Source organism: Phacochoerus africanus, chromosome 15 (genome assembly GCF_016906955.1).
Source record: "Phacochoerus africanus isolate WHEZ1 chromosome 15, ROS_Pafr_v1, whole genome shotgun sequence".
Classification (NCBI taxonomy): domain Eukaryota; kingdom Metazoa; phylum Chordata; class Mammalia; order Artiodactyla; family Suidae; genus Phacochoerus; species Phacochoerus africanus.
The window spans coordinates 126,847,896-126,863,929 of NC_062558.1; the positions used below are offsets into that span (position 1 = coordinate 126,847,896).

The 16,034-nt window shown below is 37.0% G+C and overlaps 1 protein-coding gene across 1 annotated transcript in view; it reads left to right on the top strand.

Moving 5' to 3' along the window:
- The first annotated feature begins 3,198 nt into the window (after positions 1-3,198).
- CCDC172 (coiled-coil domain containing 172) overlaps positions 3,199-16,034 on the top strand; it is a 97,173-nt gene continuing 84,337 nt past the window's right edge. Inside the window, exons 1-3 of the mRNA XM_047762714.1 lie at positions 3,199-3,229; positions 3,663-3,806; positions 4,007-4,092. Coding sequence (XP_047618670.1) covers positions 3,728-3,806; positions 4,007-4,092 — 165 coding nt within the window. The 5' untranslated portion in view covers positions 3,199-3,229; positions 3,663-3,727. The remainder of the gene's footprint in view (positions 3,230-3,662; positions 3,807-4,006; positions 4,093-16,034) is intronic.

A 16,034-nucleotide genomic window follows, 5' to 3' on the forward strand; every position in this document is an offset into this window, starting at 1 on the left:
ATGAAAATATGTCAAGGTCTCATACAATGGTTGGCACACAGTAGTTTCTTTCTTTCTAGTGCTTCTAACTCATTGCCGGTTGACTGTATAAAGCAACTCTGACATGCCGCTTACCAGCTAACCAAACATTACGCGGTCCTCCATCACCTTTCTGCTTCTTTCCTTCCTTCCTTGCTATCTGTTGAAGTCCCACCCTCCTTTAAAATCCAACTCATATTTTCTCCCCCACTGAAAAGTCTTCCAAGATCTCCTATATCAGACTTATCTTTTTCTGCCATATTTCCCTAGCACCAGCGTGAAGCTCTGGTACACTGCCCACTAAGGGTTACTTGTGCAACTATGTCCCATTCGACAGATTATGACCTACAGGAGGGCACGGCCTGTATCTTTCAATTTTGTATCACCTGTAGTACCTAACCAGATTTTACACTTAGTAGATACTCAATAAATGGTTGTTAAACTTGGTTGAACCCACATTTTTTTTCTTTGTTGGCAGATGCCCTAAGAAAATCATAAAAGAAATGAATTACTTTTCTTCTTTTCATTGCAATATATATGCCCTGGGCTAGTGGGTATTTGCAAGCCTGGTTTAGGACTTAGGGAAGTCATCAATCTAAGAAAGGAAAGGAAATGCATTTTAAATCACAAGAGCATTATAGACTTATATAAGGCCTTCTAGCAAAGCAATTATCAATGGCTCAATAACCCAGGTGCTAGTGTTATTATGAACAAAAATCTGAAGTTGAGAGACAGTGAGTGATCTCAACTTTTATATTCCATAGGTATGCAATTCAATGAAACATGTACAGATGGAAAGTTTAAATCTGAGAATCATATGTGGGTATCATAATGCAAATAATTGGCTTTCTTTCTAAAGAACATCTGTTGAAACATCTGAAAGCAGTTGTTTATACTGCTGCCAAAATACTGAAAAATATAATAATTCTCCACTGAGGTTTGAAATATCTGGGGGAAGGAAAATACTTTTTATGTAGTTCTGTTTTTATTAAATCCTGTTGTTGTTTCTCTAATATGGCACATAGGAGATGCTCAATAATATTTGTTGAATGAATAACAGAGACTCATTAAACAGTTGTTGAATGAATCGTTTCTCTTTTTTTAGACTTGTAAGATACATTTTCAGAAAATAGAATGCCCTAGTTTTACCATGTCATATACCATTTTTATTTGGCATAAATTTAGGTAATGCTACTCTTGCTCTGAACATTATAGAATGGAATCAGCATGTATATCCACAATAAAAAAATCTTAACTCTATGGGAAATGTATGAATAAAGCTAGATATATGATAGGAACATTTTAATATCTTACTATGTTACTTTTACTCATAATTATGAAACACATAAAATTTGAATTATGAGCTTGCACAATCATGTTTGCTTCAATAAATAAAATTAATAAAACCCTTCTAATGCCTACAATTGTGGTACTTCTATGAAAACTCAAACTTGGGATTTAAAAGCACCAAAGTATTTTGGGATGTGAAGAAGACTACAGAAGATGAAGAAGGCATTTTTCCCCACACCTCTTTCCCAGATTTCTAGCAGCCTTCTCTTCCATATTCCTGTGTGAGAGAGGTGACTGGGCTCCTTAAAGGCTGCCCAAATTTCACTCTGCCAAGTTTCAGTACAGAAAGATCATGTTAAATAATAAATGTGAGTACAAGTATAACTAATAAAATTGGAATGTTAAAGAGAAGCATGCTTTTGAAAACCAGCTTCCTTGTGAGGGTGCTCCCTATGCACGTCCACAGGAAATAATTCTGAAGGGAGTGGTATTAATTAGTAATATAATTTATCTTTGGAAACCCTTTCCTTTGATGGCTGCTGTGGCACAGTTCATAAGCCTCCAAACGAGTGCTTGAAGAAAAGGGCTCAACCACAACTTTAGCTTTGTTTTCCATCCTTGAACAGAGTCAAATTTATTTCAATATATCTAAATTTTACACAGGCATCCATATGATGGAGGATTATGAAGTTATAAAAATGCATTCATGAAGAGTTTTCAATGAAATGGTAAAATGCCTGTGAAATAATAGGAGGGGAAAAGAGCAGAATCCAAAATTAAATTCATGGTCTCTGATCTCAGATTTCTTGATTTCAGATCTTGCTCTGCCACCTACTAGATATGCAGCTTTGGCAAGATATGTGCCTGTTTCCTCAATTATTCTATGAAGGTTGTAGTAAAAATCATCTCAAAAGGATTGGTATCTGGCAAATACTCAATAAATAACAACAATTATTATTACTTCATCACAATATATTTGTAAAGAAAAAAATGCAAGGTGAGGAAGATTACTTAAAGAACAATAATCAAAATGTTATTAATATTTGCTTCTGAATGGGCGATTTATGGGCAATTCTTTTCTACTTCATTACACTTTTCAGTATGTATTCTTTCACAATAAAGTTTAAAAATTAAGTTTTCTGTATACATGGCTTGACAGAAATTTAAGAGGAAATTTGAAAAGGTTAACATTTCTAACTGATTATGCTACAGCATTAATAAAATATTAATTAAGTTTATTATACTGATGTGACAGAATTTATATTTATCTTTTTTTTTGCTTAATACTAAATACATTTTAAAAGTTTAGCCAATGTCAATTTAACATTAAGATACAAAGTCAAATGTTTATTATACTCTTAATATTTTGTTCTGTTAAAACTAAAAGTATTTTATTTTTTAATTTAAAAAAATCCCATATCAAAGTCCCAAAGGTGCCTTTCATGTTTAAGCTTTAATTAGCAACCACTTTGGTCTCTGACACATATTGCGCAGATACTGTAGTGTTAATATTACTGCAGCTTGATTACAAAAGGCAATGATTAATTTTAAAGCAGACAAAAAAGATCTGCCCTGATTACAAAGGAATGATTAAGGCGAATGTCAGACACTACACATTTATAGCAATCTTTCCCATCGTCAAAGGATAAGACTTTGCAAAAGTCTATATTTAGAATCACAGGTACTTTGTACTTTATAATCCTGGGTTTGATCCTTGGAGACAGATCACCCCAACTCCAAGCCCGGCCTAAGCCCTTTGAGGACCACATGGCCACAGCAAAGCAAAGCAAAGCAAAGCAAAAGACGCGAATGCGCAGTGGACCCAACCGGACGCCGTAGTTTCAGTTCCCATCTGCCCCGGCCAGCTTGAGGCGCTGTCCGCGGGCTTCCGCGAGGTCTGCAGCCCACAGTATAATTGCAAGTACAGATTTTGCTAAGAGGTGGAGTATTTTGAGGACCTTCTCCCTAAAAGGGGAGGGGGCTGAAAGGAAAAGGCGGACCACAGAAAGGGCTGCCGTCCAGACCACTCCGAAGCTGAGGCCTTAGGGCCTCCACTTTTTTTTGCCGCCAGAATAAAGAAACCCGTCCAGGCTCCTGGGCCTCGGCGGAGGAGGGCTGCGCTCAGTCCCGGGAAGTAGCAGTTTGAGACAGGTCACAGGCGAAACGAGGGCACCGGGGAGAAAAAAGCGGATTTGTTCCTCGTAAGAGATGAACCGGGGGCTGGGAGCACGTTTCGAGGCGCCGGGAGCTTCCCGTCGGCCCGCGTGGGGCCCGCCCTTGGCGAGGGCAGGGCGCAGGTCGCGCGAGGCCCAGCTAGGCATTGTCCTGGAATAATCCTTTATTGTGCTTTCCAGGATCCTCAGACTCGGTTATAAAATATTTAAGAGTGAAAAAGGGATTGGCGGGTGCCCGGCCCGAGATGAGTCTGGAGTCCTTGTTTCAGCACATCATCTTCTCTGAGCACCGGGCGGAGGAGAGTCGCCGCTTGCTGCGAGAAGGTCGGGCGTTTGCCTGGGGCCCTGGGTCTTCTTGGGTTGGGGGCTTGGAGCAGAAAGAAATGCCCAGGCCGCGGACAGAGCAGTGAGGGGGGGGTCTGCTTTCCACGTCGAGGGGAAGACAGCTGCAAGGTGTCTTATCACAAGCCCCTGAAATGGGGACTCGAGAAAGATGGATGGATGTTTAAGCATTTGTTTTACAGTGAGGTCGGAGATAAACAGATGTCGTGAAAATATTAAGAAAGCGGCAGAGGAGCTGAATGAAGAGAAAATCAAGTTGGAATCTAAGGTAGTAGCATACACAGCATGCTCATTATCACTTGAAAAAGTGTTTTCACTCGACTTTTGGAGAATACTTTACTAACTAATTGTCTTTCAATTATTATTATTGTTTTTTAATAGGAAGCATGCTACCATGCCAGTTAGTGTAGTTACATGTTGTCTGGTAATACTTAAAGTTCTGAATCCAGAACTTCCATCCTAACAAGAATTTGTGCTAAAGAAACCAGTTTAAGTAAAGAATTCATTGTGTTGCAGCATGATTAACGTTTCAGAAGAGCACAATGCCATTGGGAAAAGAATAATTCAATAAGTAGTTGGTAAGGGATGTAAATTTTGAGTGATAAATAATTTAAGAAGTGTGCTGTGTTGATGTAACAATTGAATGTAACTTTCAAATGAGTGTCTGCCTTTTGTTTTTCAACTCTCTACCACATTTTGGACATGTCTTTCATCCAAAAGGATAGTTTTTCCACTAGCGTTTCACACTTGGCTGCAGCATTTGTAAAGTTCTGTTATTTGAAATAGAAGCAGAGGAATCAGATGACTTCTTGAGGGAGGATTTTGAAGTGTGGGTAGGATTTAGGAGAGTGGTAGGCGAAAAGCATTTGAAGCAGGGGGAGAATGTGAACCAAAGGGAGACATGGCTGAGGCATATTGGGAGAGAAATCTCCCAAAGCAGAGGGCTGATATCTGGAAATAGGAGGAAACCATTGTAGGTTTTTGATCAGGGAATGGTGTGATAAAAGTGGTTTTAGGAAATTCTCTCTGAGCTCCGGGAGAATGGGAACTAAGAACATGATCCAAATATGTCACAATGAAGGCCTCACTATGGGAAGGGGCAGACTGTCATACAAAAATATTTATTCAACTCCTAAAGATAAACTCTGCTGCAGTGTGCAATGGGAAATCTGTTTGAGAAAGTCTCTTTGCTAAAATAAGTCAAATCGACTTACCACTGTGAGAAATTTCCTGTTCTCTTTTTGTTTAAAATAATCATAGATTCTTTCTCCACCTGGCAGGCTTCTTCTGTTCTTCCTTTCAAGACTTGTTTCAACTTCACCATGAGCCCTCCCTTGTACATCTTGGAAAAATTTTTTATCATAGCATTCGGGGTACCACAACTAAACAGTACATACTTGTGTTCGTATCCCTCATTATCTTGTGAGCAATATATTTGGATTTTTAAAATTTTATTTTATTTTTTGGCCATGGCTATGGCATGCGGATATTCCCTGGCCAGGGATTGAACCTGTACCACAGCAGTGTCAACACTAGATCCTTAACCCACTGAGCCACCAGGGAACTCCTAGAATTTTTTTTTAACCGTTAATTTTATTCCTACAGCCTGTATTCAGTGCCTAGCACATAGTATACATTAGTGTTTTGAATAAATTAATGAGTACTCATGGGGAGATAATATGGAGAGTGTTGTCTTTTAAAAGAGAATTTGGAAATATTATTCAGTGAAACCCTAGGTCCTAGTTTGCCTATGAGTAGCAGATAAACTAGCTGCTACCAGCAACACTGAAAGCTTATGGCATGAAGAAAGCATTAAGAATGTTATGATTTAGCTTAAATTTTTCCTTAAAAAGAATTAAGATACTTTTGGGATTGGAAACTATAAACTAGTATAATAGGCAAAACATATGCAATGAGGTAATGTATAGCTAACACTTATTGAGCACTTACTGTATGCTGGGCACTGTTCTAAATGCTTTACTTGTATTAATTCCTTTAATCCTGCCAGGAATCCTGTGATGAGGCATCATCATTAATCCCCTTTTTGAAGGGAGGAAAATGCGAGGTTAAATGACTTATCCATGGTATATAGTTTTAAACAAACTATAGGAATCAAAGTAATAATTGAATGATGACAGCATATTTTATTAAAGCAGTTTTTTTGAGCTCATCTTAAACTTTTTTCTCTGTGAAATTCACATATACTAGTGTATCTGAAGATTTTGCCTCTGGTCTAGGGCAATATTTTTTAAAGTTTACTTATGTAAGTTTTCGTACAAATGTATTTTTCCTGGATTGGCGAAGGTATTGACCTGACAGATAACAAATGTTAAAAAAATTTTACTCTTTGAATATCTTCTTTGAAAAAAGTAGATTTACTGTTTGTAATGTTTTCTTGGTTAGCAGCCTGTTTTGCTGAAAATGGAAATGTAATTTGCTGATATATACACATGCATGCAAGAGTTGATTCACTGTTTATTCTTGAGAGAAGACAGAGCAAATCCCTAGCATTGTTTAGAAACATATGCTGGAATTATAATTAATATAGGCTCATAAATGTGCATTGCTTTTTAATCAGCTCATATATGTGGGTAGCAATGCAATTGTTTTACTAATAAAATTAACTCATGAGGTTCACAGTTCGTACAGTACTAATTTGCAATTGGAATAACTTGATTTATGATATAGTCAACATGGAGTATGTGTGTGTGTGTATGTGTATATAAATATTTTAAAAGAGAGTCACAGTTACAATGTAAATGACTAATGGGAAGAACTGAACAAATAATCATAAATTGATTTCTTGTTTCTTTTATTCTTAGAGTTAATTATATGTCTGCCAATAACAATGAAAATATATTTACTTGAATATTTGGCTTGGCATTTATTGACCAATTTATCAAGTAGAAGTAGCATAAATAGAAACTAGAACACAATTTGAATAGGCTAGTGCTTGAGCTATTTGCACAGTGATACATTCAGAAAATATTTGGGGCATTTATTTCGGAAGTTGCTTATGGTCAAAAAAATGTATTTAGGAAGTATAGTACTCATTTTTTTTTTCTGTTCTGTAAAACCCAGGTAGCATGTAATTAGAACTTGAATGATAGCATTTGCCTTTCAGGGCTCGATGAGTCCTTTAAAATATATGGTTGCAAAAGTCTCAGATTATATAGTATGAGTACTTTGTGAATTGGAGAGCATGGTGTGCCTGGTTGGGTTTGGTAATATGAAAACAAAAAGATGAGAACATGCCCTAGCTTTGTATTAATGCTTACCAGTATACCTAAAGTTTCTGATCATCAAGGAAAGATTTTATAGTATCGAAGACAGAGAAAATCAAAATTAAGGACTCATAGAATATTTATTATTTCTCTTAAGCATCTAAGAGTTTTTTCTATTAAAAATAGCATATAGTTAAAATTAGGATATTTAATCTTTATGAACATATTATATAAAACCAAATATAAAGCCATACTCCCTCAAGAGGAAGTTAACAGGAAAATCTGAGGCTGTTTTATATTTTTTCTTCTCCCAGTTTTAACCTATTGCATAAACATAACACTAATGAAATACTATTCCATGAATTTTTAAAGAAAAGTGATATTAAAATAAACAAGTAACTTAAGGTAGCCTTTACTTCAAAATATATACATTCCTTTTTTTGGTTGCTAAAAGTTAGGAATCCCCCAGAACAGCAGGCAAAGTCATATCCGTTAGTACTCTGTTACTTAATTAGGGAAAGAACAAAATCACAAATTATTATCATTTATAATATTGAAATAGAGTTTTGTAATTGAGGTTTTTCCTTTTTAAAAGTTTATATTCTACTTAAGTTTAATTTTATTGTTGATTAAAAGTTACTTAAAAACATAGATGAAGGCATTTTTCCTCTCATTAATATTTGTTTAAACAGCTGGAAATGTGAATTATTTAATATGAAAAAATAAAGTGAAAATTGTGCTTATCACAATTTAGTACACACCTATAGTTCTACTAGTTGTGGCCAAGACACTTTTGAGAGTAGGTTTTTTTTTTGGGGGGGGGTTGTCTTTTGAGGGCTGCACGCATGGCACATGGAGGTTCCCAGGCTAGGGGTCTAATCGGAGCTGTTGCTGCTGGTCTACACCACAGCCACAGCAACACCAGATCTGAGCTGCGTCTGCGACCTATAACACAGCTCACAGTAATGCCAGATCCTTAACCCACTGAGCGAGGCCAGGGATCAAACCTGCAATCTCATGGTTCCTAGTCAGATTCATTTCCTCTGCGCCATGATGGGAATGCCGAGAGTAGTTATATTTAGTTGCTTTCAGTCTCTATGACTTTTTTTTGTTTTTGTCTTTTCTAGGGCTGCACCCACGGCATATGGAGGTTCCCAGGCTAGGGGTCTAATCGGAGCTGTAGCCGCCAGCCTCCGCCGCAGTCAGAGCAATGCGGGATCCAAGCCGCGTCTGCGACCTACACCACAGCTCATGGCAATGCCAGATCCTTAACCCACTGAGTGAGGCCAGGGATTGAACCTGCCACCTCATGGTTCCTAGTCAGATTCGTTAACCACTGAGCCACGATGGGAACTCCTCTATGACTTTTTCACATGGAATTCCTTTACAAATCTCTCCTGTCTTGAACATGTACAACTGATTTTTTAGAGGTCGTAACACAGAAGTTTAGGTATATTACACCATTTACATTCACCTTGGTGAGATGTACAATTCCACAAGCAGTCAATACATATCTGACTCTGGAGTCTCTTCTGTGGAAGATCATTTTTTTTGTCACACCCAAGATACTTCATAGTTGCTGGTTCAGTGGATGTCCTCTTTACTCTCCAATGCTGCTTCCAGGAAATTATCTCTCTTCCTGCTTGTGGTAGTTAATGCTGTATTCCGGACTCTGCCAACTGTCCCCCTTCCTCTTTTCTGGCATTCAAAGTGGATACTCCCCCTTGTTAGAATTTAGCATCTGGATCCCAGGCATCCGTTCTGTCTCAACTCTTGCTATCTTGATGTCATTGTCTAAGTATACTTTCAGCTACCACCCGGGCCTGTTAGTTTTTTCATCTCCACATTTTCAGTGACCCATTTCTTCAGTGTACTTCAGCCATGGATCTCCATAATCATATTCTAGGTGAACCAATTATTTGCTACAATGCCAGCACTCAGGCGTTTCCAGGAGAGATTGGATCCAGTATATATGCATGAATGTTAGCTTCAACCTCAGCTTCAACCTCCACACTGCCTGGAAACACTTCTGCATTTCTCTTTCTCACTCTCTACAATGACTGTTGTAAAGCTTCCCTCTTCTCATGTATTTTTATCCTCTTTTCTGAACTACTTAACTTTCAGATGATAACTGCCTTTTATTTCAAAGAGGAAATAGAAATCATCCAAAAGAAATTTTTTTTTATTTGCCCACCTAGAGATCTCCAAACCTGCCTAAATGAAGTCCCTTCTCCCCTTTCCATCCTGTTATGAAGGAGGTGCCATTTTTTTCTGAATGGACAGTTCCTTTACCTGTGCTTCAAATCCTGTCATCTCCCATATCATCATTATTACCATCATCATCATCATCATTATTGTATTTAAGCATATTAGTGGGAAGGGGCCTATAGAGAGAGGTTGAAGATAAAGACTAGAGTGGAAAGATAGGAGGTGGAAGGAGGTTGGGATCCAGAGCATAAGGTAAGATAGCCTTAGATAAGAAGAGGAATACCTATTCTGTAGTAAAAATTAAGCAGATAACGTTTAATAAATGCTATATATTAGGCCTTATGCTAAGCATTTTATAGACATTATCTCAGTTAATTTTAACAAGGACCCTTTGAGTTTGGTAGTATTACTCCCATTATTCATTTTTTTTGTCTTTTTTTTTTTTTTTGCTATTTCTTTGGGCCGCTCCCGTGGCATATGGAGGTTCCCAGGCTAGGGGTCGAATTGGAGCTGTAGCCACTGGCCTACGCCAGAGCCACAGCAACGCCAGATTCGAGCCGCGTCTGCAACCTACACCACAGCTCACGGTAACGCTGGAACCTTAACCCACTGAGCAAGGGCAGGGACCGAACCCGCAACCTCATGGTTCCTAGTCAGATTCGTTAACCACTGTGCCACGACGGGAACTCCCTGTTATTCATTTGAGAAGGTCAAGACTCAGAGAAATTTAAATAACTTTGATGAGGTCACATAAGTGCTAAGTAATAGATCTAATTTTTGAGTCTATACTGGGTTAACTAGAGAGTTGTTGCTCTTAACAACCATAGTGTAACAGGAAGGAATAAGGAAAGGATGAGGATATAGAAACATTTGAAGACTTTGTGTTTGAGTCGCATAGTCTCTTGGCTCTATTGTTTCAGTTACTTTGATGAGTATGTTACATATGTTTAATGAAGTTATTGTTAATATTTCGTGTCTTTGTTCCTCTGCTTTACCAGTTGGATGAGCTTTGCAGTCAGGTTAGTGCCTTCATTGTGGAGTTTTCCGTGCAGTTCTGCTCATTGCTAAAGATCTGTTCAGTCCGGCAACAGTGAAGGATGAATAGCATATGGCCTTTGTCCTAGAGAGACTTTGAGTCACATCAGAGGTATTACCCCTTAGAGAGGAGGCTCTATCAGTTTAAGGTGCTCTTGATTGCAAGTCACAGAAATTCAGTGCAAAATGGCTTAAACAATATTGGGAAACAATTGGCATATATATTTGAAAACCCAATATTGGATTTAGCAGTTCTATCAGTTGGAATTGCATCAGGTTGCTTAAAACAAAAATCTAGCCAAGGTAGCTTTACCAAGTAAGGATTTATTTTTCCCATGTAATGGGAAATCTGGAGGTTGGCAATCCAGGGTCATTTATTAATGCTACTCAAAGAAATCCTAAAAGCCCCAAGCACATTCTGTCTTTCTGTTCCACCATCCTTAGCATGTCACTTTCACCCTTGTAGTCAAAAGTGATGCTTTATCCCTAGTCATAGTATCTGAATTCTAGCTGAAAAAAGAGAAAAGTATGGAAATCAAAAGGCTTCTTCTCATGTGGTTTATTATTGTTTTGGTGGAAGGGAAGTCCTCCAAGGACCTGGGTCTGGATCTCAAGGATTACTTTTTGTCACGTGGTCAGCCTTGGAAAAGGAATCTGGGAATGAATGTTTATGACTAGATACATTATTCCTGTGAACAAAATTGGAATTTTATTAGTAAAGAAGTATGGTAGAATGGCTTCGTGTTCCCTAAATAATTACTGGCAATTCCTGGAGTCACATGGTTTCTTGTTCAAAGTCACATGGTTTCTTATTCAAAGTCAGGGAGAAAGAGATGAAAGTTTCCATAAGCTTTCTCTGAAAAGCAGGGAAATTGTTCTTGTCAGATACCTTCTTTCATGTCATTTTCACAAATTGTAACTTTTGACTATCCCTGAACCAGTAACAGTGGTGAAGGGGTAGCGTCTTCTCCCAAATTCATGGGCTCTCTGGTGATGGTGCAGGTTTCACAAATGTAATTAACTGGTTACCAGGGAAAGGAGGAACTAAACAGCAGTATCTACAACAGGTTTTAGTGGTTAAAACCGGAATGGCCATGTAGAGAGTTCCTGTAGGTGGTTGAAATATTTTATGTTATTAATTGATTATGTTTATTTTTTTATCTTAGTATGATTTATCATATATGATGAAATATAATATAAGCTTTTCCCTTCTAAGTTATCCTTTAAGTCAAAAAGAAGTTGTTTTACATTGGAGTCCTTAGAAAGCCTTTCATGTTATTAAGTGTACTTTAAATTCCCTTATTTTGAACAAGAACTTAATGATGGTTTGGGATGGCTCGAGAAATCACCTGGTTGAATAGATTTAAAAAGTAGGCAAGGCCACTTAACTGATTTAGTTATCATTCTTGGGAATATGACCTCAGAATTCTAAGTGCTAGGTGTCATTGTAAAAAAGCCACTCAATTATGATGTAAAAAATTACTCATACATTATAGAAACTTAATATTGTGATAAAAAGCAACCTGTAAAAGGTACATAAGTATGATAACAATTCGAAAACACATAGAACAATAATACATTTTGTGAGGGCTTGATACATATATAGTGAAAGTATAATGACGTGCATGGGAATGATAATTAGTACATCAGCATAGTGATTATCTCTGATAGAAGTGGAAGGTAAATGTAATCAGGGAAGGGTATTCAGGGCATTTCAGCTGTACCTGTAATGCTTTATTTCTTAAGATGGGGGCATAGTTATTAGGTTACCTTAAAAATAGATACATCTTAAAAATTATAGAGCAATGGCATTTAGTCCACTCAGAAGGCTGCGCAGTTATCACTGTCTGATTCCGGAACATGTCCATCACCTCAGAAGGAAACCATGTACCCATGTTATTCACTCCTCTGCCCCCCTCAAACCCCACTAGCTCTAGGTCACCACTAATCTACTTTCTGTCTCTGGACATTTCATGTAAGTGGGATCACACAATAATGGCCTTTTACGGTCTTCTTTCACTTAGCGTGTTTTTAAGATTCATCCATGTTGGAGCATGGGTCAGTACTTGATTCCTTCTCATGGCTGAATAATATTCTGTTGTATGGATGTACCGCTTTTGTCTATCCATTCATCACTTGCTGGACATGGGGTTGTTTTCACATTTTAGCTGTTGTGAGTAATGGTGCTGTGAACATTTGTGTATAGGCTTTTTAATGAACATATGTTTCAGTTCTCTGAGATATTCTGTCTAGGAGTAGAATTTCTTTGTTGTATAGGGTTGTTTTTGTTTTTTTTTTTTTAGATTTTTGGTGTTTTTTTGTTTGTTTTATAGCCATCTTAGCGGGGGAGAGGTGGTATCTATTTTTGTTTTGTTTTGTTTTTTATTTTATTTAATTTTATTGGCATATAGTTGACTTACAATGTTATATATTAGTTGCAGATGTACAGCTAAGTAAGTCATACATGTAAATGTTCTTTTTTCCTATATAGGTTATTATAAACTATTGAGTAGATTTTCCTGTGCTATACAGTAGGTTCTTGTGGTATCTTATTGTGAATTATATTTCCAGTTCCCTAATGAGATTAATGGTGAATGTCTTTTTGGGTACTTACTGGCCATTTGGCACATCTTTTCTTAACATGAGCTGCTTGATTAATGGCTATATAATTGGTTGCAATTCTTTATGGGGGGGCCTTTTCTCTAAGAAGTAGTAATCTCTTCATATTAATAGAACTGAAATTATTATATTTCCAAATGAAGTAAAAATATATATAGCATTTGTTGGGCTCCTTTTTTTCTCAACTTTGTTTTCATGATTTAAGAAATTCTGAAAAATATTTCATGGTAGTAGCAGTTTAGAGCAAACTGTGTAACAGTATGACAGATAGATTTTCTATTTGTAAGTGCTTATAAATCACAAAAGTTGCACACTTCCTGGCTTGGATCCGCAGGGTGGAAAATTCACTGCACTATTTCTAATTGTAAAATCTACTAGTGTGCCTCTATTCCTTTTTTAAAAAGAACTACTCTAAATAAATTGTTTTTCCTGAAACGTTAGATATGTTTTGAACAGAAAAAAAAAAAATGCTTCCTTTCCAGGAACTGAGCAAAAGGTCCTTAAGACAGTAAATTTGTAGCTCAGTATACAGAAAGCATGAGATTAACATTTAGTTTGCTAGCCTTGTAAGAATATACAGCATAAAAGAATGCCTTTTAAAAAGTTTACCTTTTGATTTGTGATTTCTTGGAAAATCAGTTAGCTGTGTTCTTCACTTCTCCAATTCAGTCACTCGACAAACACTGAACAACTTCTAAATCACACTAAGAGGAATTGGCAAATAAATTATATAACAGCTTTCTGCTTTAATTAGAGGGTTGGTGGTCAAGCAACTTCAACTATATAAACATAACTGTAAACTCAAAATCTTGACATTCTCATTTTTCAAAAATTGTGTAATTACTTTTACTTTTCTCTATGTAATTCTGTAGAGAAAGCCTTATCACATTTGTCATGGAAAATTATCTAAAACATGAAAATAGGAGAGTTCACCAAATATCCTTTGAGTGTAGCACTGGGCCCTTTCTAGTAGCCCATCTGTCTGGGGGTAGTTGATTTTCTAGGGTATGTACCTTTGCAAAGGGTTCTTTTGTTCTTGAATATACCAATTATTCTTTGACCTCAGGGCCTTTGCACTTGCTGTCTCTTCTACCTCAAATGCTTCTTCCCTCAGCTTGTAGTGTTTTATACACACTTCAGTTTTTTTAGATCTCTCCCAGTAGAGTAGCCAGCCATTTTACTGAAAGTGAGACTTGCAGTTCTAACACTGGGATAGTCCCATGCAAATCTTTATAGTTGGTTACCTTATGTCTCTGCACACTTTAGAAAAGTGTGATCTGTGATCCTTAGTTGTCTGCAAGACTCCTTTAGGAGATTTGTGAGATCAAGTTATCTTCTTAATAATACAGAGTTATTATTTGCCATTTTCACTTTGCTAATATGTACATTGATAGTGCAAGGGCAATGATGAGTAAAACTGTTAGCAACTTAGCACAAATCAAGGCATTGGCAACAACTTACTAGTAGTCATTGTGTTCTTCACTGCTATGCACTCACAGTAAAAAAATAAAACCCACCAGTTTCCACTGTATGTCCTTGGTTAAAGTGTAAAAAATGTTATTTTGAAACTGACATGGTGTGTGTTTTTAACATTATGTATGATGAAATGGGAAGGTCACATAAAGGATTGTCACAAGGGAGAGTATTTGTATTATTGTTTGAGTCGCAATGTGACCTAGCTCTTCTTTTTCTGGAACTCCATCTTTACTTGAATAATTGACAGATAAATTTAGTTATTTAAAGTTGAATATTTGGCAAAATTTTCTCAAAAGTGAACCAAATGACTCTGACATTTCAAGTCAAACAACTGATATCATCATCACCATCACATCATCATTATTTTGCCAGTGATAATATTCAACCTGTCAAAGAAAAAATAGAATTTTGGAAGACTTAGTTTTGTCATTGTAAATTTGACAGTTTCCCAGTACTTTTTCTCATGAGTTTATTGGTGATATTAATGTGTTATTTTTTAATATTGTATTATGAAGCATATCAACATTTGGAGGATATGAATAATTCAGTGAAGGAATATTTTGCAAATGACCAATGCATGATGTTACAAAATTGTACATGGTAGAAGAGCCACTCAAAGCACATTTCAAACATTTTATCCTGTTACAAACATTTTATCCTGTTACAATAGAAACCAGTGTTGGTTTCTATTGTAACAGGATGAAACGTTTATTGAAACGGTTTCAAATTCTGCATTGCAACTGACCATTAAAGAACTACCACTTGCTAAGTTTGGGTGTAATATCAGAGAACATGAATAATTTTTCAGAAAGGGTATTAATCACTCCTCCCATTTCCAACTATACATCTCTGTGAGACCAGATTATCTTCATTTACTTCAACCAAGAAACGTATTGCAAAAGATTGAATAAAGAGGCAGATATGAGAATTTTCTATTGAGCCAAACTTTGAAGAGATTTGCAAAAAATGTAACTCCAACTCTTCTGGCTATTTTTTGTTTCAGAAAATGTTATCTTTTCATAAAAATATTTTAACATACAATGGATTTATTAATCATTATTAAGTGAATTAAATATTTTCATAATTTCTTAGTTTTAATGTTTGATATTGAAGATAGTTATAACAAAAATAATCAAATTCCTCGATAATTTTGTAAGACTATAAAGTCTTTTTTTAAATTTTTATACTTTTTTTGTCTTTTGTCTTTTTAGGGCCACACCCACGTCATATGGAGGTTCCCAGGCTAGAGGTCTAATCAGAGCTACAGCTGCTGGCCTATGCCACAGCCACAGCAATGCCAGATCCAAGCCGCATCTGCGACCTACACCACAGCTCACAGCAATGCTGGATCCTTAACCACTGAGTGAGGCCAGGGATCGAACCCTCAACCTCATGTTGGATTCCTTTCCACTGAGCCACGACAGGAACTCCAAGACTGTAAAGTCTTTTCTTTTTTTTTTGTCTTTTCTAGGGCCGCTCCTGTGGCATATGGAGGTTCCCAGGCTAGGGGTCTATTCGGAGCTGTAGCCACTGGCCTACACCAGAGCCACAGCAACGCGGGATCCGAGCCGTGTCTGCAATCTACACCACAGCTCACGGCAACGCTGGATTCTTAACCCACTGAGCAGGGCCAGGGATTGAACCTGCA